The sequence below is a fragment of the Palaemon carinicauda genome, chromosome 36, assembly GCF_036898095.1.
Source record: "Palaemon carinicauda isolate YSFRI2023 chromosome 36, ASM3689809v2, whole genome shotgun sequence".
In the NCBI taxonomy this organism is placed as follows: domain Eukaryota; kingdom Metazoa; phylum Arthropoda; class Malacostraca; order Decapoda; family Palaemonidae; genus Palaemon; species Palaemon carinicauda.
In genome coordinates, this window is record NC_090760.1 from 13,024,968 (window position 1) to 13,050,611 (window position 25,644).

The window sequence follows — 25,644 nt, forward strand, 5'->3', positions numbered from 1 at the left end:
GGTAAAACGGGTCTCCTGACTTCTACAGTCAAATTTTTCTGGTGAAAAAGACAACTGGAGGCTGGAGATCAGTCATCGATCTCCCCCCTCTGAACAAGTTTGTTCAACAGACTCAGTTCAGAATGGAGACAGCAAACGTGGTCATCCAAGCGGTACATCCAAGGGACTTCATGTACACACTGTATCTGAAGGACGCATACTTCCAGATCTCAGTACATTCGTCTTCAAGAAAGTATCTAAGATTCATTTACGAGGAAAGCATACCAGTTCAAGGTTCTATGCTTCGATCTCACGACAGCTCCTCAGGTTTTTACCAGTGTTCACCCTAGTGTCATCTTGGGCTCACAGGAATGGCATCCGTCTTCTCAGATATCTGGAGGACTGGCTGGTCCTAGCAGACTCGGAGACGACCCTTCTTTGTCCCTGAGACATGCTTTTCAAGTTTTGTCAGGATCTGGGGGTCCTGATAAATCACGAGAAGTCATCCCTGCCACACTGTTCTAAACTAACGTATTGAGGTCTTTGTTCTGAGGCTGATCGACATCACGAGATCCTTCCTCACATCAAGACCGGTCAACAACATGAGACCTTCCCACTTGTCCTCATGTTTGAGTTGAAGTAGGTGACTTCACATGACTGCTATGAGTGCCTTTACGATCACCGAGACCACATTGCATATGAACATATGTGCTATTATTTGCTCCACGAAGATACTTCCTGCTCCTTTTGGTACCAAGCATGCTCACAGCCAGTGGAGATGAAAGATACCACCCTTTTCTTTCCACTATCTTGGACGATCAACGGAGTGAACCGAAGAATAAGAGCTCGTCTTCTATTACCTCACCTGTTCCTGTATCATCTTTCTCGCCTGTCGGTGAGCATTCAGATGTGATACCTGCCACCATGGAGAAAAAAAAAAAAATGAGTTATTGTCACCAAAGCACAACAACCCATCAGGCAGTGTCTCACTAGACATCTACCAATTCTTCTACATTGTTTTGTGGGGGAAGCAAGCTGTACCAAGACCCAACCCTCCCCGGTAACGTGTTTTGCTACAAGCACACTCCTACTACCGGTGCTAGGTCTTATGCGAGACCAAGCACAAGCATTGTTGGTCAGGATGTAGGCAGCCGCCTTTGTCCTTCTCCTGTGCCACGACATTTTCAGGGTTGTGATGGCCTTTTGGAAACATCCCTGCCTGGCAATCTGCTAGACTGGATTTGAGTCCCGCTCAAGCTTTATAGTGTCTACAACCTCACTATCCTTGGGAGAGGCTATAGGTCTACCTGCTGAGTCATCAGCAGCCATTTTCTGGCCCTCCCTGATCCTTGCTTGGGTGGACAGGGGCTAGGGTACTGATCATATTATGTATGGTCAGTCTCAAGGGAACCCCTTGCCTCGGCCATTCATGAACGACTTTTAAAGTAAGGTGACAACATTGCGAGAATTAGCAGCACATACCTGAAACATATCCACTAGGGAAGATGATCAGTCCCAGCTAATATGAGATCTTAACAGATTTACAATTCTCCTTCCCTAAGAAAATCTTGTTCATCAGTATGGGGTTATGCAGCCTTTTCTAGTTCCAGTTCAAAGTTAAACAGCCACACCTGAATTGACAGGATATCCCAGCGAGGGAGAGCCAAGCCAAGGAAGATCACACAGGAATTGAACACTATTGGATGAGTGATCTGAAAGTGCATATATATTGTATAAAAGGATAAACCCTCAGTCTACAGAACAACAGCAATCTTGGAAGTCAACGTCTTTCCTGAAGGGAGATAGCACAGTATGACTAACTGAATACCGTTGCTTGTGCCAGCTATGTTACCCTTGCTACAAATATTCCTGAATTTTATAAGTTAAATGTAATGCCTATACCATTTCTTCTCAAAAACCTTAATGAAGGTGATGTAATTCTGCAGACCTTTGAAAATAACAAAGCTATATATCATGTATGCTTAAGTTCAAAACCACAATTCTAGAAAGAAAAAGGAAATCACTGTGTAAGACAAAAGATGACGATGATGTCCCATTAGCAAACTTCACACATAGCCAGAAGTCAGCTAAAGAAGATGCAGAAGAATCTAAAACTGAGAAAGGAATCCACTTTATGCCATCAACGTATTAGAAAAAGTCAGGATTAGTAGAGGGAGGGAGGTTAAGATTGGATTCAAAGGCTAGCGGATCCCTTTCAAAGGAATGATGTGAAGAAAAAAGACCTGACAAAAATAATTTTGTAGGTAGTATAATGGTAACAGCCCTCCATCAAGATGATTTCGATGTCCCCCAATGGCCAACAAGCCAGTACCCAAGAAAGGACTTGCGTAACGGGGAAAAGTAAATTTCTTCTTCCTAAAAATCAGTAAAAAAAAGGAAAGGAACCGCCTCTATCCTATAGCCTAGGCCTATGACAATACAAAAGTGCTTAATTGGAACCTTGCAGCATAAGAGTGATTTTTGGCTATGGGAGAAGTATGCCAGGAAAAATTCCTCAGCAATGCCCCTATCCAAAAGGAAAACATTCTGGGGTTTCCTCTACCTTCCCTCTCCTACCCAACCCCATTGCTTTATGAACTGAGGCCCAGAAAGAAGTTAGAAGAGTGTCAGATTCCTGATTCCTTCTGAACAGGGGACCAAAGTCCTTGAATGTTACCATACTGAAATTTTCAGTGGAACCATACACATAGGGGAACCAAAGAAACCTTAAATCTTTAAGAAGAATTAAAATCCAACCTAATTCGAAAGGGGCAAGACATGTCAATCACAAAAAGAGTGTCAGGATCTCTAAAAAAAAAAATCCTGAAGAGGTAAAACTGAGTGGATCTCTTTCCTCATACACCTGACAACACCAGGTAAAGTTTTTTTTTTTCCACTAAAGGGGTTAACTACTGCACCGTTTTATTCAGTGGCTACTTTCCACTTGGTAAGGGTAGAAGAGAGACTAGCTATGGTAAGTAGCTCTTCTAGGAGTATACAACAAAATCAAATCATTCATTTCTACGCGGATACAAACTTCTGAGTCATTTAATGGGGATACTTCTGGTTTTCTTTTCTACAGCCAGGCAATCAAAAAGGAATCAGTAGATTATGTAGCGTTGCTGGGCAACTGCTGTCTATGATGTGTCCCGCTTGCATTAAGCGTTTACTCACAGCGCTTCTGGCCGTGGAGGTGGTCGGACATGCCTGCCTTCACTCCTACGATCAGACAACCACATCGCCTGCTCTTCGCCCTTTTAGTGCTTGTCCTTGTGTCTTTGACATTTCTTGTCACTTGCTTATTCATTATAATTATTATTGAGTTAGGAGTGTAAGCCTTTTGACTATGTTGAATGTGATACGTTCCTGCCCGGGCCGTAATGGTCGTCCTTGTGATACCTTCGAAGAGTCGAGTAGTAATGATCTTCACCTGGTATGTCCGTCATGTAGAGGAAAAAGATGTTCGGTAGAATCTCCATTCCATGAGAGTATTAAAGGGAGTGGTCATCCTCCCAATGGGATAGATATAATTCTCGCCGTAAGAAGCGAGCTATGAGAGATCGTTCTCCTCCTTCGCCTTCTGTTACCAGTGAGAAGAAGCGTAAGGCAGGTTCGGAGATGAACATTATCTCTCCACTTAGTTCTTCATGTCAGGAGTCCTCTGAGGTTTCTGTCATGGAGGACAATGGCCATAATCTCATTAACATGTTATCACCCAGTGCATTATAAAATTGATCCTGTTCATATTGCGGATCTCCACGCTATGACGGCTACGCTGCTTGATCCTTCTAAACCAGATCATACTGTTAAGTCTAGATACCGCTCAACCCCCATGAGTGCACTCAGTGGAGATCTGTGTTTGTCAGAGTATGCAGATAAAATGTTCACCACTATAGCAGTGTCTCCTATTAAAACAGTGAAAGCATCTCCTCGTTCCCGAAAGGACCTTAAAGTTGAGCCCAATATTTCCCCTTGTACCGAGGGAGCCTTATTGGAAGATCATGATTACTAGTCTCCAACTCGTATTAATGAGAAAGGCTTGCCTTGTACACCTGTGGGTCCTCAGCAAAAAACTCCTCTAACGAATGCCCGGAATGAATCAAGAGATTTGTCATCTCTCGACTATGAGGGTAGTCGGACCACTTTGGCTGTGTCCCCCACCACCCAAGTTGGCAATACCTTCATGCTCCAAGCAGGCTTCTCCTTCCAAGCTTACTGAAGCTGAAAAGTTGAGTGTAACCATTCCTGATATTCTTGGAATACAGTACAGTCAGGACGAACATTCAGATTCATAAATATGAACATGCCGACGTATCCAAACGTGATAACGTCACCTTCTCTGCGTGTAAAACTACTTCTCTGCAGTCTAGGTAGGACACCAGGACCAAGCAAGTCGTCACGACTTGCTTGGACCTGGCATCATGACATCACTGAATGCGCTGCCATCTTGATGCGTGAAAGTACAGAATTCCTCTGCATCATGATGATGCTAAACACCCACCTGATGTTAGAGGGCATACTCGAGCATTTCCACATAGGTAAAGAGTTGACCCGGAGTTTTATAAACTTTCCTTCTCTGCCTCCTCTTCCTGTTATTACTCAAGGGAAAGGAAGGACGTTAGAGGAAAGATAAAGAACTCTGTTAAGGAAGAACATTCTCACCGGGATATCATTACTATAGATTAATCCCCAGGAAACCGCTTGATTCGTGCAAGTACAAGCTCTGCTGATGTAGCCCCTTTTGAGTTTGGAAGCCTCAAGCTTCATTAAGATCTGCTATTCAAGAGGTTTACAAGAGTCTCCCTTAACGCAGACCGCTAACAGACGGTGTGGCATCGACGATACCTTCCTGTGGTCTCATGAGTGCCATACTTGCGTTTGATGTGACCCTGTTCAACCAAACTAAGGACACACTTGAGTTTCTGAACTCTTAAGTCTCCGCTGATGAAAACTTGTTAAAAGCAAGTACATCATCAAAACTTCGCTATTGCCTCTGCCGTGCCAGACGTTTTAACGTTATCTCTGGCACCTTTCTGAGCCCTCTTCCCATTGATACAGATGTGGCCAACTTAGTACCTTCAGTTCCGGCAGAAAGACTACCAGACTTACCAGTCACGATTTATTATTATTATTATTTTTATTATTATCAATATTATTATAATTATTATTTTTATTATTACTATTATTATTATTACAGTATTACGTCAGTCAATCAGATTTGTTCGTGGATAGACCAGTGGTTTGGGGCATTCTCTCACTTTGCTGTTTATAGAAATCTCAAAGAGATTGTGTGGGAACAGTTCAAGGAACTCTTAAGATCTGGCACTAAGGTCATGGAGTTCCCCCTCCACCAGAATGTTTATCTTTGGGAAAATTGTGTTCTGAAGAGGTACAATGCTGTCTTAACAAAATGCTCTAGACAGCTGTCCCTTAGAGATGCTACAGTTCTTAGGAACTCTGATCTAATTAATTCTCCTTCCCTTTTTCTGTCCTTGAGAAGACTAGGGCTATCAAGAAGTTAGAGAGACTGGGACAAAGCCCTATAGTAAGCAGAGCTTCGTCTCCGAGGAGATCCACTCCTCAGAAACAGACGAAGAACTCGCCTTTTAGGCCACCTCCCAAACAAGATGTCTCCTCCCTCCCACAGACACACAACAACCTGGGAGGTAGAAATCTGGACATACCTTTAGTCGAAGAGGACATGATGGCAGAAGTTCACACTAGGGTGGGGGGATGCCTATCATGCACTTGGCAAAGGCGGCAGGACCTAGGGGCCAACCCTTGGAAGGTAGAAGTCCTCTGTTCAGGGTATTGGATCCCCTTCCTAGATTGTCCACCTCCTCTGACCAGGAATCGGATCCAATCATATCATATGAAAGGATCTCCAAAGACCTACTCCAAGCAGAGGAAGTCTCCAAGTTGCTAAGCAAAGAAGCAATGGAGGAATCTCCAAGTTGCTAAGCAGAGAAGCAATGGAGGAAAACTTCGACGACTGCAGGCTTCATAAACAATCTATTCCTAGTAGAGAAGCTGACGGGAGGTTGGAAATCCATCTTAGACCTCTCCCTCTTGAACCTCTCCATTTTGCAGACAAGGTTCAAGATGGAGACACCAACCTCTATTCTCCAGGCTATCTGGAAGAACGTCTAACTTCTGACCATAGACCTGAAAGATGCTTACATTCAGGTCCCCCCTCCTTCCTACCTCACAGATGTACCTAAGGTTTCCCTTTCGAGACAAGCTGTTCTTGTTTAGGGTGCTTCTGCGCTTTGGCCTGTTTACAGCTCCCCAGGTCTTCACTAGAGTCTTTGTCCTTGTCTCAGCCTGGGCACAGGCCATGGGCATCAAGCTCTTGAGATATCGAGATGACTGGTTTTTATTAGCAGAATCTTGCTGAAACAGAAACCTACTTCTGGATCTGTGCAATGCATTAGGGATCCAACTAAACCTGCGGATGTCCAGCCTTACTCTCAACCACTCCATCAGGTATCCAAGCATGAACATAAGACTCGGTGTAAGCCAGAGCCCTCCCTGCTGCAGACAGAGTGGCAAGGTTCAGGACTTTGGCAGCAACTTTCCTGAAAGGGGACCTCCTGCCTGCCCTGACATGGCAAAAGTTATTAGGTTACCTCTCTTCATTAGAGAAACTAGTTTCCCTGGGAAGATTGCATTTGTGCTCAGTGCAATGGGCTCTAAAGACCGAGTGGTTGCAAGTCTCAGACCATCCTGTGAGTACCTCCTGTGGTGGATGGAAACAAGGAGAAATTGTTAGCGGGAACACCCCTTCAGGCTCCTCCCCCGCAACTCATGCTGTTCACGGGTGCATCTCACCAGGGAAAGAAACAGATCTCAGGTCTCTGGTCAAAGGACAGGAACTTCCACATAAAACTTTCTTGAAATGAAAGCGGTTAAACTAGTGTTACTCCATTTCGCAAAGACTCTGACAGGTCACTCCGTGGTGTTGATGAGCGACAACTCCACAGTAGTGCCTACATCTCCAAACAAGGAAGCAACCTAGCAATCGAGATTCTCAATGGACACAGTCCCAGGAGATTTTTCTCTCGGCTAGGTTTATCCCTGGGAAGAGAAACGTCAGTGCAGACCATCTGAGCCGTCGAAGGATGACAGTTGGTTCAGAATGGTCTTTGCTTCCTCTAGTGGCAAAGAGACTTGTGACTTTGTGAGGTTCCCCAGCTCTGAACATGTTTGCCACCCACCTGAATAAAAAACTCCCAGTGTATTGTTCTCCAGTCCCAGACCAAGCTGCAGTGATGGAAGACACATTTCAACACCAGTGGGATGGTCTGGACTTCTCCACCTTCCCATCATTCTGTATGATTCGTCTGACACTGAAGAGAATCAGAACATCCAAGGGAGTCAGAGTAATGCTAGTGGCCCAAAAATTGGCCAGCTGCAGAGTGGTACTCAGACCTGCTTGAATTTCTTACGGAAGTACCATGAGAACTTCGGGAATGATGCAGTACATTGCCTAACCCTTCATAGCTGGAGACTATCCAACATCTCCGAAAGAAAGGCTTTTCAAAGCCAACTGTGAACCAGGTATCTGGCTACCCGAGTCTTCTGCAGCAGGTTACCAGGCAAAGTGGGAAATCTGTGATTGGTGTCATAGGGTGTATATTGCTCCACTCAAAGCCACTAGTCCCTTTGGAAACTCTAAGCCTTGATAAGGAGTTTTGAACAGTCTTGCCTCCTCAAGAACTGAAACCCCCCTCCTAGGATGGGACTAAGGTTCTACAGGCCTGAAAGAAAGCCCTGTATGAACCTATGAATAAAGCCTTAGACAGAGATCTTACCTTAAAGACAGTCTTCCTCCTTGCCTTAGCTTCAACCAAGAGTGAGTGAACTGCATAGTATATCTCATCTTCTGTCACATTCCAGAGAGTGGAAAGAACTATCTTTGTCTTTAGTTCCTGAATTTCGGCCAAAACCTGGTTGATAATATCAGATTTGACTCTTTTGCGATCTTGTATCTCAAAGAGGTAACTGATGACCAAGATGACATGTTATGTCCTGCAAGAACAGTACGTAAACATCTAAAAAGGACACAGTATCTTACGCCTAGAATCTCGAATTTGTTTGTGAGCAATGGCCGCTCCTAAAAGAAATTTTCCAGAAACACCATTTCTCTCTGGTTGAGAGAAACTATCATGAGAGCCTATAAATCCTCAGGGGAAGGGTCTCCAAGGGCCTCGAGTACATGATATACGAAGGCTTGCTGCAACCTTTGCATTCCCCAAAAACCACTTAGTAGCTCAAGTTCTAAAAGCAGGAGTCTGGTGGAGACAAACTACTTTTATGAACCACTACCTGAAAGATTGCACACACAGGTCCAAAGACACCTTTTCCATAGGACCCATTGTTGCTGCACAACAAAAAGTCTAATCTAAGCTCTCATAGGACAAGTAACTGCTTCTATCTCAGGCATCAGTTATTCTCTGTATTATAAGGGTTTTTATGAGTATATAGGCAAATAGCAATTTTGATCAAACTTGAAGACCCCACTTAAAATCACCCTAATGCAGGTAAAAATGCCTTGGATTTGCTTGGCTGATATACTGAATATATTAATATTACGAGCCACTTGATGTTCATATCACTTCACCCTGGCAAAGCTCTCTAGAATGGAACAGAAGGCTGTCTTGTACGCGCCGGCTGCACTCTTCACATATAATTAATTCATTTTGATCTTTTGCCATTACTATAGTAATTGCATCTGGAGAAAAAAGGGCTGACCTCCTACCTTACAGAGGCTTCCTTCAACTTAAGGAAGACTCCCCATTAAATGACTCAGAAGTTTGCATCTGTGTAGAAATAAACTACAAATTTTATATAATTTGTATTTTTCCTAGCTATACAAACCTGAGTCATTTACCAAAGATCCTGCCTCAGCCACCCTGCAAGTCTTTGACCAGAAGTGTTGAGTAAATGCTTGATACAAGCAAGATGCGTCATGGACAGCAGTTGCGTAGCAATGCAACGTGACATAATCTACCGATTTCTTTTTGGTTGTCTGGCCGTAGAAAACAAACCAAAGATAACCCCATTAAATGACTGAGGTTTGTATAACTAGGAAAAATACAAATTATATAAAATTTGTAGTTTTTCTTTACACTTGGTAGTGCCATAGCATATGTACCATGGTCTTCCACTGTCTTAAGTAAGAGTTCTCTTACTTGAGGGCACACTAATGTATCTGCTTCCTTATTTTCTTTCCTCACTGGGATACTTTCTTTGTTGGAGCTCTTGGACTTATAGCATCCTGCTTTTCCAACTTAGAGTTGTGGCTTAGGTAGTAATAATAATGAGATACTTCTGGCCAAGCTTAGTGCTGGAGATATTGTTTTCCAAGGCCATATGTATCACCCATCTTGTCTGATAGGTGTGTACAACAGGGAAAGAACCTGGCTAAATTTCTAGAGAACTGAAGATGATTATGTGCAGTACCGACAAGAGGCATATACCCATGCCTTTTCGGAGCTCGAGATGTACATAAGAGAAAAGAAATTGACTAAAGATGGGTGGTGCTATTTTACAATGGTAGAACTTTATGATTTGTACAAACAAAGGATTGAAACTGGTAGACGAGAATGACCATGAATGGGAGGTAAATCAGTTGTTGTTTGCGGATGATACTGTACTGGTTGCAGACATGGAAGAGAAGCTTGGACGATTAGTGACAGAATTTTGAAGGGTATGTGAGAGAATAAGTTGAGAGTTAATGTGGGTAAGAGTAAGGTTATGAGATGTACGAGAAGGGAAGGTGGTGCGAGGTTGAATGGAGAGTTACTTGAGGAGGTGGATCAGTTTAAGTACTTGGGGTCTGTTGTTGCAGCAAATGGTGGAGTGGAAGCAGATGTACGTCAGAGAGTGAATGAAGGGTGCAAAGTGTTAAGGGAGTAGTAAAAAATAGAGGGTTGGGCATGAATGTAAAGAGAGTTCTGTATGAGAAAGTGATTGTACCAACTGTGATTCCTATGGGGAATGAAAGTGATGGAAAGACAGAAATTGAATGTATTTGAGATGAAGTATCTAAGGAGTATGGCTGGTGTATCTCGAGTAGATAGGGTTAGGAACGAAGTAGTGAGGGTGAGAACGGGTGTAAGAAATGAGTTGGCATCTAGAGTGGATATGAATGTGTTGAGGTGGTTTGGCCATGTTGAGAGAATGGAAAATGGCTGTCTGCTAAAGAAGGTGATGAATGCAAGAGTTGATGGGAGAAGTACAAGAGGAAGGCCAAGGTTTGGGTGGATGGATGGAGTGAAGAAAGCTCTGGGTGATAGGAGGATAGATGTGAGAGAGGCAAGAGAGCAGGCTAGAAATAGGAATGAATGGCGAGCAATTGTGACGCAGTTCCGGTAGGCCCAGCTGCTTCCTCTGGTGCCTTGGATGACCGCGGAGGTAGCAGCAGTAGGGGATTCAGCATTATGAAGCTTCATCTGTGGTGGATAATGTGGAAGGGTGGGCTGTGGCACCCTAGCAGTACTAGCCGAACTCGGTTGAGTCCCTTGTCAGGCTGGGAGGAACATAGAGAGGAGACGTCCCCCTTTTTTGTTTCATTTGTTTGATGTCGGCTACCCCCCAAAATTGGGGGAAGTGCCTTGGTATATGTATGTATGTACAAACAAAGACTGGAAAATCAAACGTTGATGCATTCTTTGTACACTGAACATGGTTGAAAGAACAGATACTTGCCCGAATCCCAGAACTGGAGGCCTTCAAAAAGTGGGAAAAGAACTTTGGCTTGTCTACAAGGGGTAAGTGCATGAAGCTCTAGCCACGGCATGTGATTATAATGATGCACTAATTGTGGTCAAAGCAGCCAAGGTAATGAGGAAGCAGATGCTAGAATATGTGAAAGAATTTAATAGAAGCTAACCAGCAAGACAGTAGAAGAGAATCTGCACCACAAAATTTGTGCTGCAAATCATTGGTGATATAAAATTCCAACTGAAATATGGAACACCATTTTAGTGATCTAGCTTCCCCACAACATTAGCACTTCAACTGTCAGAAGACTCCAGCATCTTCAACATTTACCAGACATTCCAAGTCAAGAGAACCACCATTTCCAATATACCTTGGTCTCTTGGTCTTTGCAAAAACCATAAAGCATCAATTAATTTATACATTTCATCAACATGGAATCAGTATTAGCTACAATAGTGTTCCGGAAAGGACTAAAGGGTTAGGAGAAGCAATTGTATCAAGGGCTGGGGAGGAAGTAGTAGTTTGTCCCACTAAACTAAGAAAAGAGGCTATTTACAACTTGTGCTGTTGTCAATCTGGACTAAAATCCAAGAATTGTACAACAACAGTACAAACATCCTTCCTTCTATGGGACAGGACTATATTTTTTTTTCAGCACCTGAGCTCTGATGTAAATGGCAAGGACAGAAACTTGGCCCACACCATTCAAAATGGAACAAAGTAAAAAAAATAACTCTCTCTTTCTGAATATTACACTATTGTACTGCCTGCTCACTTGAAACATGAGAATCCCCTCCCTTTATGCAGTGGAAGTGCAGGACACCAAGAAATTGTACTTTCTAAGCTAATAAAATGTTACAATGACAAACACAATTTCAGTCTATAATTTAACATTATTTTTCTATTAATTTGTAAACACACTGGTCAGTGAAATTAGTTCGTAATTTCTTGAATTACGCGGATATTTTCCTGGCTTGGCTATTGTTATTACTCTTGCATGTTACCGTGCCTTTGGGAATGGATGCTTGGTCCAAACAATTGTAAAACAAATGGATAAGCCTTAGCTAAAGGGGCTAGATTTCTTATCATATAAAATTTACATTATCCCTCTCAGGGGCTGTTGAACTACAATTTGATGTAACTTCCAGTTCCTTGAGTAAATCTTCTGTTGTAGTAAAAATCTTCCACAGCATCTAAATTCAATGTAATTTCACTTTATAATTCCTAACAATAGGGGCCTGGTACTCACATTTTTAAATCTTTTATCTAAGGTTTATAATTTTCTTCAATTGTGGGGTTTTTTTTGTTATTAATTTGGTTAGTATAACAAACCACCAAGGGACCGAATATTTGATTGGTCTGGCATTAGTCAGACATACATTTATGAGCTGCTTGTGTGATGAAGTTAGCAAAGAAATAATTTGTTTCACCAAAATCTGATTAAAACTTAAACTTCTCACAGTCAATTTTACTTGTACAGTATTACTATACCATCGAATAAGAGGAGTGTGTTATAATATGGTTATTGAAGCAGGTTAACAGGGTAATGGTTACTGGAATAAAAGTCATCTAAGAAGTTCCATTCAAACCTACCAACTATGCTTGTAGATCAAAGTTAAATCTATTGATGAATGTTCCATAATCTTTTGAATAGTAAGTGCTAGCATTGCCATTGTTCAAAATACCTAAGTTATGATCATTCATTATTTGTTCAACCTTAGAACCATCTGCATCAACTGCAATATAGTTAGTGTCCCAGAGAGGATAGTGGGCACTCGTCTTATCGCGCCAACGTCGAACCCACAGGTGTGCGTTGTCGTTTGCTTCTCTGAGGTCCTGATCCGAGCAAAGAGGGCCAAGTGGGTAACTTTGTAGGATGTGTTCCATTTTTTGTAGTACTGGCCCACATGGGCATTCAGGGCTGGTGGCTAATCCCCATTTGTGGTAGTTATCTCCAGTTTTGACCACTTTTATCCTTACTCTGTTTAGGCTTACCCAGTCTTTCCTGGAGAGGGTTGTTCTACTGAGCAATCCTTTGTTTTGGGCTGGGCAGTGCCTCATTGGATGGCCATTGGTTGCTTTCCCGCCACTTTTCTACCCAGTGAGCATCTGCCCTGATTGGTTCTAGTCCATCCACTGTTGCGGGATTTCACTCTTTGCCTTGCTTCCTGATGATTGTTTAGTGGATGACTGGGGTCAGTAATGTTTATTCTTTTCAATTTTTTCTAGTGGTTCTCGTTGGATATGGGGTGGTGGGATACTGGCTACTTCGTATACAGTTGGGAGAGGTGTTAGTTTTATGGTATCAGTAATAATCTGACACAACTTCTTTAGCTCTGGCTCTACTTAATGCTCATCTTGTCCACACTGGTACACAGTACTCTGCAGTAGAGTAACAAAGTCCTAGGGTTGTTTGTCTCAGAGTTATAGGGTCTGTTCCCCAGCTGGTGTTGGTGAGTTTGCTGAGGAGGTGAGGAAGTTGCTTTTAGTTGTTACTTTGTTTACTTTTCTTTGTGTGCTCTTTTAAGGAGGGCAATCTGTCAAGGGCGACACCTAAATAGACTGGGTAGGGGTGATTTTCCAGTTCTTTGTCACCCCATTTCATCTTTAGTTTTCTGTTTGCCTGGTGATGGCGATGAAGGAGTCTGATTGTGCGGAAATGAACAAGTCATCTGCATATATGTACCTGCGGGTGTTCGTGTACTGTGGCTGGTCATTTGTATAGTTAAATAGCATTGGTGACAGTACTAACCCTTGTGGAAGGCCATTGTTCTGTATCCTCCATCTGCTTTTCCAGCCATCTATTTCTATGAAGAATCACCGACTGGTAAGAAATGATTTAATGACGTGGACTATGCCGATATTCCATTTAGTTTGGGTCACCTTCAGAAGGAGTTCTCTACATTATGGTTTACAGTATCATATGCCACCATAAGATCAACCAAGACTACCAGTGATTTGCTTCTTCTAAAACAGTCCTCAATGTATTGCATCAGATTTAATAGCTGGCCGCAGGAGGATTAGCCTGGTCTAAAGCCAGCTTGGTCTGTCAACAATTTTTCTTCAACAGCTGGTTGGATAAGTGCTAAGAGCATTTGTTCCTATACCATAATTTGTACAGGATACACAGATCCAAGCAAAGAGGTTGTTACACTGAGCAAGCCTTTGTTTGGGCTGGTTGATAGCTTTTGGGGGATGATGGGTCTTTCCTCTTGGTTTCAGCAAGGCCACTACTCTCTCTCTCTCTTCTTCAAAGTTTTGGGATTTGGTAGGTCATTGCATAGGAATTGGATAGCAACAAGAACCATGCTTTTGTATTGTCTTTGAAATGTGAGATACTTTCTCTTATTATGTCATTTAGTCCAGCTGCCTTCCCAGATTTGATATGTTTTATGGCAGCATTTAGTTCTTTTAAGATTAACAGTTGGAAATTGTTTTCACTGTCATGCATGATATAGTCCATGTTCTGTCTTATTTTCTTTAGGTAACTCTGCTCTTTTTTGTGCAGCTATTCAGCAGCATGTAGTGTACTATCTGGTTTGAGGTTACAGCATCTAATCTAGGTTGGGGCTTCTTTTCAGAGTTCAGTTTATCAATGGTTACCCAGGCCTTTTTGCTGTTGTGGGTCATGATTATGGTAGTTTGATTGAAGTCTCTCATTAATAAGAGATCTTGCATATTTGGGAATACTTTGGGTTAAGTTTTGCAAATTATAGTTGCAAGAGGGTTGATTGTACATACAAATATTAAAGGCGTTATAATTGAGATGTAATTTAATTCCCAATAATTGAAATTCTGATATGATTAATGGCATAGAATTGTAAGTTGATTTATTAAGAATATAGACAGCTAGCAGTTCCTAATGTATCAGCAGAAAGGACAGAGCTAGATGCCAACAGTAGGAACAGAGCTAAATGCTAGTCTAATTTCTTATTGAAGGAACAGTATCGTTAGTATACTGTAAGCATAGTACAATGGAGTTATAATGTTTCAATAGTCTTTGAAGTTACCCAAAATGCAAACAAGTGTATATTCTTTATTATTCTACTGAAACATGTATGGATTGAACAATAAGACAATGGTGATAGATATCCACTTAGCAGAAGGTACAAACCTCTGGTGATATTCATAGAAATAAAATGTTATTTTTATAATAAAATAAATTTTTGAATATACTTACCCGGTGATTATATAAGCTGCAACTCTGTTGCTCGACAGAAAACTCTACGTAAAAAATCCGCCAGCGATCGCTATGCAGGTAGGGGGTGTACTTCAACAGCGCCATCTGTCGTGCAGGTACTCAGTACTCAATGTAAACACAGAACTCAATTTTCTCCTCGGTCCACTGGGTCTCTATTGGGGAGGAAGGGAGGGTCCTTTAATATATAATCACCGGGTAAGTATATTCAAAAATTTATTTTATTATAAAAATAACATTTTTCAATATTAAACTTAGCCGGTGATTATATAAGCTGAATCACACCCAGGGGGGTGGGTAGAGACCAGCAATAATTGTTTACATTATTATGAGCTAAGGATTTTTTATTTAATTTTAGCAGTTATTCAAAATAACAAACATAAAATAAATAAGTACCTGGTAAGGAAGTCGACTTAAACAATTACTCTGCCTTTTTAAGTACGTCTTCCTTACGGAGCCTCGCGATCCTCTTAGGATGCTGAGCGACCCCTAGGAGCTGAAGTATCAAGGGTTGCAACCCATACAACTGGACCTCATCAAAACCTCTAATCTAGGCGCTTCTCAAGAAATGACTTTGACCACCCGCCAAATCAAGTAGGATGCGAAAGGCTTCTTAGCCTTCCGGACAACCCAAAAACAATAATAAAAACATTTCAAGAGAAAGATTAAAAAGGTTATGGAATTAGGGAATTGTAGTGGTTGAGCCCTCACCCACTACTGCACTCGTTGCTACGAATGGTCCCAGAGTGTAGCAGTTCTCGTAGAGAGACTGGACATTCTTAAGATAAAAAAGACGCGAACACTGACTTGCTTTTCCAATAGGTTGCGTCGATTATACTTTGCAGAGATCTATTTTGTTTAAAGGCCACGGAAGTTGCGACAGCTCTAACTTCGTGTGTCCTTACCTTAAGCAAAGCTTGGTCTTCCTCATTCAGATGGGAATGAGCTTCTCGTATTAACAGTCTGATAAAATAGGATAAAGCATTCTTTGACATAGGCAAAGATGGTTTCTTAACTGAACACCATAAAGCTTCAGACGGGCCTCGTAAAGGTTTAGTTCGTTTTAAATAGAACTTAAGAGCTCTTACAGGGCAAAAGACTCTTTCTAGTTCATTTCCAACCATGCGATAAGTTTGGAATATCGAACGATATTGGCCTAGGCCGAGAAGGCAGCTCGTTTTTGGCTAGAAAACCAAGTTGTAGAACATGTAGCCGTTTCGGATGAGAATCCGATGTTCTTGCTGAAGGCATGAATCTCACTGACTCTTTTAGCTGTGGCTAAGCATACCAGGAAAAGAGTCTTTAAGGTGAGATCTTTCAGGGAGGCTGATTGTAGCGGTTCGAACCTGTCTGACATAAGGAATCTTAGTACCACGTCTAAATTCCAACCAGATGTAACCAAACGACGCTCCTTCGTGGTCTCAAAAGACTTAAGGAGGTCCTGTAGATCTTTATTGTTGGAAAGATCTAAGCCTCTGTGACGGAAGACTGATGCCAACATGCTTCTGTAACCCTTGATAGTGGGAGCTGAAAGAGATCGTTCTTTCCTCAGATATAAGAGGAAGTCAGCTATTTGAGTTACAGAGGTACTGGTCGAGGAAACGGATACTGACTTGCACCAGTTTCGGAAGATTTCCCACTTCGATTGGTAGACTCTAAGGGTGGATGTTCTCCTTGCTCTAGCAATCGCTCTGGCTGCCTCCTTCGAAAAGCCTCTAGCTCTCGAGAGTCTTTCGATAGTCTGAAGGCAGTCAGACGAAGAGCGTGGAGGCCTTGGTGTACCTTCTTTACGTGTGGCTGACGTAGAAGGTCCACCCTTAGGGGAAGTGTTCTGGGAACGTCTACTAGCATCGAAGTACCTCGGTGAACCATTCTCTCGCGGGCCAGAGGGAAGCAACTAGCGTCAACCTTGTCCCTTCGTGAGAGGCAAACTTCTGCAGTACCTTGTTGACAATCTTGAACGGAGGGAATGCATATAGATCTAGATGTGACCAATCTAGGAGAAAGGCATCTATATGAACTGCTACTGGGTCCGGGATTGCTGAGCAAAATATTGGGAGCCTCTTGGTCATCGAGGTTGCGAAGAGATCTATGGTTGGCTGGCCTCAGGTGGCCCAAAGTCTCTTGCATACATCCTTGTGGAGGGTCCATTCTGTTGGAATTATTTGTCCCTTCCGACTGAGACAATCTGCCATGACATTCAAGTTGCCTTGGATGAACCTCGTTACTAGTGATATGTCTAGACCTTTTGACCAGGTGAGGAGGTCCCTTGCGATCTCGTACAACGTCAGAGAGTAGGTCCCTCCTTGCTTGGAGATGTACGCCAAAGCCGTGGTGTTGTCCGAGTTCACCTCCACCACTTTGCCTTGAAGGAGAGACCTGAAGCTTTTCCAGGCCAGACGTACTGCCAGTAGCTCCTTGCAGTTGAAATGCATTGTGCTTTGACTCGAGTTCCATAATCCCGAGCATTCCCGACCGTCTAATGTCGCACCCCAGCCTACGTCCGATGCGTCCGAGAAGAGAACGTGGTTGGGAGTCTGAACAGTCAGGGGAAGACCCTCTCTTAAGTTGAAATAGTCCTTTCACCAAGTCAGACAAGACTTTATCTTTTCGGAAACCGGGATCGAGACCGCTTCTAGCGTCTTGTCCTTTTCCAGTGAAAAGCTAGATGGTATAGAAGAGGACGGAGGTGTAGTTTTCCTAGTGACACAAATTGATCCACGGATGACAGCGTCCCTACCAGACTCATCCACAGCCTGACTGAGCAGCGTTCCTTCTTCAGCATCTTCTGGATGGATAGCAGGGCTGGGGGCTGATCGTCTTGTTCAGCAACGTCCTCATCAGAGGGTTCCTCATCCGAAACTGATGAGGAAACGGCAACGGAGTGGGCAACGTCTGACTCGCTGAATCCCGTCGCACTGGTGGATGCGTGACGGAGCCGGACGCAATATCATGGAACTGCTGCACAGTCTGTGAACTGTCAACAACCATGGGTGCGCGAGGAAGTACAGCGTCAACCCGAAACTGTCTAGACCGTCTGGGTTGTGCAGTCAACACCCTACCGGGTTGCTGAGGTTGACGCACTGCGTCACAACAAGTCACCTCTGCTGGTTGTTGAACGTCCTGAACGCCAACAACCACCTCCGAGCGTCGCTAAACGTCAACGTGCGGCTGGCAACCCACACTGGGTCGCATCGGTGGAGGAACCACCTCAACTGGTAGACGCGAGTAGGTTACCTCAGCGTCAACAGGGCGCACAACCGACCGGTTGGAAGGTTGTTGGTCAGAAGAAGGAACCCCCTCAACTGGCAGACGAGAGTAGGTTACCTCAGCGTCAACAGGGCGCACAACCGACCGGTTGGAAGGTTGTTGGCCAGAAGGTTCTTCTCCGCATTTAAGTCCTCTATCAAGGACGCAAGCTTGGACTGCATGTCTTGCAGCAAAGCCCATTAGGGTCTACGGGAGCAGGTGTGGCAACAGACGGGGTTAGCGACTGAGGCGGAACCGTTTACCATCCCTGAAAGCCTTGTTATGTGTGACATAATAGTACAGCAAAACTTCAAAGGCTCGACAAAAGCTGAGAAGTTGACCTGTAAACAACTTGGAGCGTCTCCTGGCTAGGCGCCAGGGAGAGTCTACCAGAATTGAGAAGTCTATCTGGGCAGAGGCATGAACTCCCAAGCCGAGAACTTCTCTCGTGTCATATCAGACTCTCGCTCTATAAGCCAGTTAAAAAGAAGGGAAATCAAAGGCTGTATCCCCCAAACTCCTCCTGGTGAAAAAAACCAGTCGTCTAGCCAACGTAACGCTCTCTAGGAGAGCGAGAGAGCACTAGCTTAAAAACAACGGCTTCGAAGTAGCTAGGCCTAGTGTAAGTTCTGACGTTTAGGCGAACGAGGAGCAGCAGTTACAAGATCCGGACAAAGATCCTTAAAAAAAATCATCATGATTTAATTAAAGTCCATAGGAGGCTAAGCAGCTTAAGGCTCCTCTCCATCTGACAGAGTCCTCAAGGGAATATCAGTATGAGGGAGAACAGCAACTTCCTCATCTACAGGAACCTTGTCCGATAAAAGCCGAGTCTCTCACTGGTGCATTAGTAGCGGACCAGAACGCAATGTCATGTAACTGCTTGACAGTCTGTGAACTGTCAACAACTGAACTGTCAACCACAACAGGTGCGTGAGGACGTACATCGTCCACTCGAGACTGCTTTGACTGTCTAGACTGAGCAGTCAAAACAACTCTAGAATGCGGAGGTTGACGCACCGCGTCAAAACAAAACAACTTAGAATGTTGTTGTACCTCGCGAACGTCAACGGAAGGTTCCGTGCGTCGCTGAACGTCAACATGCGGCTGGCAGGGTACACTGGAACGCATGGGTAGCGGGACTCTCTCAGCTGGAGTGCGGTAGAAGGTCGCCTCAGCGTCCACAGGACGCACAACTGTGGTTGGTTGTAGGCTAGAGGTTGGTGCAGTGTCAACCTTCTCCGCACGAAAGTCCTGCATCAATGACGTTAACTGAGACTGCATGGTCTGCAGCAAAGACCACTTAGGGTCTACAGGAGCAGGTGCGGCAACAGACGGTGTGACTGCCTGATGCGGTACCGCTTTGCCTCTCTTAGGAGGTGAGCAGTCGTTGGAAGACTGCAGCGAGTCCGAACTGACCCAGTGGCTACAACTGGGCCGTTGGACTTGCGCGGAAGGGACCGACTTGCGCTTAATAAGCCGCGAGACCTTGGTCCATGGTTCCTTACGAGAAACCTCTTCCGCAGACGAGAAATAAATGGGCTCTCTCGTCTTTGTGTGGGTGGGGCGATCTTGGGTAGATACGCCCGAAACCACGGAGGGAAACGTCTGTTCGTTGATCAAGGCCTCTCGAACCCATAAGTCGTTCGACATTACTTCTCCCCTGGGCTTGGGAGCTTGCAAGAGGTCCCGGACTAGGTGAACGACAGGCACGAACAGACGAACCCTCGGACGCAACACTGTAACACTTTGCGCATATCACTTTATCGATTTTCTGTTTTGCACTTATTTCACTGAAATCGAAACTTTTACTGATTTCTACCTGAAACACGCAATTCTACCCTTCATTAAAAGGTAGTAATTGCGAAATCAGTCGTATAATGCAGCTCATTAATACCAGCAAAAAACAGAAAACATATATTAAGATAAAAAATTTAGTGGCTGGGAAAGAGACTAAACACTAGTTCATATAAACTACGTTTTCAATCTCTCACCGCACATAGCCTGGGGACGAAAATAAAAACCTAAAAACGTTTTACCTTCCTCCCCGTACAGAGACTAAGGACGAGAGTAACACGAGAACAATGTTACCCGCTTGAACGGAACGTTTTCTCTCCTCTCTCTCCCTCCGTCTCTATCTCTCTCTCTCTTTCTCTCTTGATTTCGCACCTAAGAGAAGAGCCCAATTATATATCGTCAAAAAAACATGTTATTTGACTAAAGGAAAAAACTGAAAGGTTTTCCAAATAAAAAGTTCCTTTAAATTAGAATTTAAAACATTTTAAGCTAAGAAAGAATGAACAAAACGTCAGAATCGATTTACTCTTACTGCAAAGTGAAACCGTGATACACTCTCTCTCTATCGTAACGATAGAGCGCAAGTTGAACGTCCTGAACGTCAACAACTGCGTAGTCTAAAAAACTAAACGTTAGTTCATCTTTGAAAACAGTACGAAGACTATCAAAGAAATTCTTTCATAAAACATTACATTTAAAAAGTTTTAAATTCTTTAAAGGCTAAATACGATATAACGGGCTCAACGTTGATTAACTTCGGTTCTAAGTTAGGACCGCCTACTATCAGGAAAGGTCGCATATAAACAAAACATTAAAATTTATTTTTATATGTTTATAATAAATGGAAAGTTAATCGAAGAGGCCTAATAAAGGCGGAGAGATATAAAATATATAGATCTATAACGTGATAAGAAAAATTACTAAAAACCTAAACACACTTCCGTCTAAGGGAAGGGTCGGCCATTTAAAAGTGAAAGAGAGTCCATACTCTCTTTGTCACCATAATTAAATCTATCCAAAACGAGTTCAAGTTTTGAGATGAAGATAAAACACCTGCATAGCGAAAGCTCAAAACTAGAATAGTGTACTTCACCAAATAGTTGTGAAAACAAATCCAGTTAGTAACAGCGAATTAGTAGGTCTTGCCGGTAGCCCGACAGAGAGAAAATTGAGTTCTGTGTTTACATTGAGTACTGAGTACCTGCACGACAGATGGCGCTGTTGAAGTACACCCCCTACCTGCATAGCGATCGCTGGCGGATTTTTTACGTAGAGTTTTCTGTCGAGCAACAGAGTTGCAGCTTATAAAATCACCGGCTAAGTTTAATATTGAAAACAGAATTTTAATAATAGAATTAATTACTATTATTATTAAATGCTAAGCTACAACCCTAGTTGGAAAAGCAGGATGCTATAAGCCCAAGGGCCCCAACATGGAAAATAGCCCAGTGAGGAAAGGAAACAAGGAAAAATAAAATATTTTAAGAAGAGTAATAACATTAAAATAAATATTTTCTATATAATCGATAAAAACTTTAACAAAACAAGAGGAAGAGAAACTAGATAGAATAGTGTGCCCGAGTGTACCCTCAAGCAAGAGAACTCTAACCCAAGACAGTGGAAGACCATGGTACAGAGGCTATGGCACTACCCAAGACTAGAGAGCAATGGTTTGATTTTGGAGTGTCCTTCTCCTAGAAGAGCTGCTTACACTAGCTAAAGTGTCTCTTCTACCCTTACCAAGAGGAATGTGGCCACTGAACAATTACATTGTAGTAGTTAACCCCTTGGGTGAAGAAGAATTGTTTGGTAATCTCAGTGTTGTCAGGTGTATGAGGACAGAGGAGAATCTGTAAGTATAGGTCAGATTTTTTGGTGTCTGTGTAGGCAAAGGGAAAGAACTGTGACCAGAGAGAAGTATTCAATGCAGTCCTGTCTGGCCAGTCAAAGGACCCCATAACTCTCCAGCGGTAGTATCTCAACGGGCGGCTGGTGCCCTAGCCAACCTACTACTTACCTACAGTATTTCTAATCTCACCTGACCACTACCCTGTCTCATGACTGATAAGTGATGTCAAAAGGCTTTTGTATATACACTGTAGTGATTTTGTATAATGAATAGCTTCCCTATTATTCCTCATTGCCATACACTGCCATAAATGGGTATTACAAGTATAGTTGGGTGAGACTACAGAAGGGAAAGAAAATGAAAAATTTCAAGATTTTAGGTTAAATGTTGACACTTTAGCTTCAAATAAGAACGCTTATGAACCTTAGGTGAGTACAGTATATAAATAATTAATTTTATTCCTGTATACAGTTGCTATTTCAGATTGAAGTATAAAGGCAATGGTTTGTATACTATATTGTATACCAAGAAATGTTTTAAAATCTTTAATCAATTTCCACTTTTCCCCATAAAATTTTAACTTAAAAATACAGTGTAAGAAATAATTTTAAGAAATTATATGTCAAGTTACAGGTTATACAGTATATGGATGGAATTAGCTATCTTTCAAAAGAGCCATAGTTTAAAGGTTAAAGGTGTCTGGTTTCAGTTCCAGTTCCATCAGAATAGATGCTCACCAGAAAGTCAGCCGGGCAAGCCCAACTCCCCACTATGGTGCCCTACCACAGCAGTAGCCTCCCCAGTAAACAGCTTAAACTCACGGCCCTGGGCAGGGATCGATCTCTTGCCACGCGAATGCGAGGCAAACACGTTACCACTGTACTAGCCAGGATGTAAAGTTGAGATGATGGAAATAGGAAAGGATTAAGGAATGAGAAATTTATCACTAGAGGAAAAATATGTTAGATAAGAGGGGACTGCATGAACGATAATGAACCGAATGGAAAAATTAATTGTTTAGAGAAATCTGTCACTGGGAAGGAAAAATTATTTCAAGTGTAAAGAGGCTATAGACAAGAATCTAGATAAATTGTACACTGTACACCCCAGATATGAGCATGAACATTCAGAATGCCTATTTATACTTTGAGCTGTTTACTGGGGAGGTCACTGCTGTGCTAGGGCACCACAGTGGGGGTTGGGCTTGCCCCACTGACATTCTGGTGAGCATATATTCTGATGGAACTGGAACTGAAACCAGACACCTTTAACCTTTGTCATACAAAAACAACCGATCACTTACGATAATTAGCATAGTTGATGCCAGGTAATCCACAAGGTTTCCTCGTTTCCTTTGGCGGTAGAAATTTATCGAAGCAGCTTCGTAAGGGAACCGATCCAATCGTAACCGGCAAACTTACACGCAACTCTTTGGATGGCAGAGGTAGCTCTAGTACCATCTACAAAAGAGAAATCTGCTGCACTTCAAATTTTGAAATATCATAGAGAAAGTTATGCAAGATTTACAATAGTAGGCTATACTACAGTAGTGCCCTGTTAACCCCAGGGATTAAGTTTGGAGAAATCCCTCATGAAAATGATAGTAAATACTTATACAGTACACTGTATACTTATAATAAAAAATATAATGTTCAATGGACGAATAAAAAACATTGTACTGTATTGATTAAAACAATAAATCATAATAACAATGGAATATTAATTTGTCTCACACTCTCCATTTAAAATGGGTAATTGATCAGTGAATAACAGAGCATGACTGTATATGATCCCACATACTGTATTTGTCTACTTTAATTTTCTCTCAACTATTCAAGTAGAAATAGGTTTATCTTCATGAGTTTTATTTTGAATTGCTTTTATCTAACCGAATTTTAATCAAAACAACTTCTACATCAATTAACTACATTTAAAACTGCTACAGAAAATATTTTAGCAATACTGTTAAGTTGGAACTAGCTTTCATATTTTATATTACTAAATTACCTATACAGTACAGTCCTGTAAGAGGGAAACCACATACAGCACACTAGTATTTCAAAGTATAGCAATAAAGACATGTCAATTTCTTACATCAAGACGGTATTCTACATGGAGAAGTCTACAGGTAAGATGAACATTGGCAGGTACAAGGGGTGGCACAGTCAAAGTGACATTTTCCCACATATCAGTTTCACCTGGTGGAATTATGCCCCTTACAATTTCTTTTAAAATTCGTTCTTCGACTATAGTTTTCACACCATTGGGCATTATATATGAAACCACCTGCAATTGTAAAAACAAAGAGACATTATAAAGCATATACTATATATAATTTTGAATATGGAGACAAACATTACAAAAAAGGTCATGATTTTACACTACTTAGAAATTCTAAAAATTTTCATTAGTTTTTTTTTTTTTTTACTTTTTTATCAACAAAATTTTATTGAGCAAAGGCCAGTCTGTTGGAGGATAGATTTTTCATTGTAATCTAAACCACTATTCTATATAAAATCTTTGATATTCACTAGAAAACTTATAAGGGCCAAATAAATAGATAAAACACTTTGGGTTTAATTATGCAAAGGCTGTGTGACAGTACATTTACGGCATTAATTTCATCTTGCCCTTAATGAGGATGATAAATAAACTTACTGACTATTAGACCACATTTTGGTGCTTAAACATCAGCAGATATTACCCTCAAGATAAAAGGCCTGTATATTAAATAAAGATCAGTTTAACAGTCAAGTACAAGCTCAAAACTCATCTATGTGATCCATTATACCTGGAGGAGAAGCAGTCGTGTCCTTCGGGTGTTCCTGTTAGATATGTTGTCTACTTCAGCAGAAACTAAAATCTTTTCTCCTGGAACATACCCCCGGCGAGGTATCTGGACTGCTAAAGTAATTGGCCCCGTTTGACAGCAAAAACAACAGAGGTTTTTGGTTTTACTGCTACTCGTCGAGGACTATAAATACAAGAGACTATAATTAATAACTTTAACTTGAGAAATTTTAGCTCTTGGTGGATATATTCAACTGTATATCTAGTTTTGAATATCAATACTATGTCAAAATTACTGTATGGCCAATGATTAAAGACTTTCAGGTTATCTTTTGAACACCTGGATTGTCTACAAAACTTCAGCATAATATTTGTTGGAAAATTCTAGCATCAAAGTATTATTAAAAAGCAAGATTTTAAAAAGGAATTTAAAGCATGTAGAAAGGCGTTAGAACATGGAATCTGGCAAAAACTAAAACAAATCTCTACATTCACACCTGGATTTGAAATATAAATGCAATAATTAGGTTCATGCTGATAGGTCATGAATGGTTTTTGTTTATAGAATAAAACTAAATATCTACTGTACAATTTAAAGAAAAAAAATTAAAATATTTTACTTGTAGTATATTGTATTCAGGTAAGCTAATGATGCCACTGCACAAATTGTTACATACAGTATCTTTATTTAACCTTTGGTCAGCTGCACTGTCCTATCCATTTCATACACATAGAATTACTGTATGCATATATATATATATATATATATATATATATATATATATATATATATATATATATATATATATATATATATATATATATATATATATATATATTGTGGTCAGGTCATGCTACGAAATTATGAATTTATGTTATGTGAAATTTTATGCAAAAGTTATTTTCTCTTTCATAACAAAAATCACTTACAAGACAGCAAAGCTATTTCAAATAAAATATAGTAATACCTCAGGATACGAAAGTTTCTGTATACGAAAAACTCATCACATGAAATGACAGATGAAGATTTTTTCGCCTCATATTAAGAAAAAAT

At 41.7% G+C, this 25,644-nt stretch overlaps 1 protein-coding gene across 2 annotated transcripts in view; it reads right to left on the reverse strand.

Annotated features, from left to right (window-relative positions):
* Positions 1–25,644, reverse strand: part of LOC137628754 (arrestin domain-containing protein 3-like) — a 116,853-nt gene that overhangs the window by 2,351 nt on the left and 88,858 nt on the right. For both annotated transcript variants that reach the window (XM_068359938.1, XM_068359937.1), the window contains exons 6-8: positions 24,592–24,774; positions 23,895–24,086; positions 23,104–23,260 (exon numbers count right to left, since the gene is read on the reverse strand). In XM_068359938.1, coding sequence (XP_068216039.1) covers positions 23,104–23,260; positions 23,895–24,086; positions 24,592–24,774 — 532 coding nt within the window. The remainder of the gene's footprint in view (positions 1–23,103; positions 23,261–23,894; positions 24,087–24,591; positions 24,775–25,644) is intronic.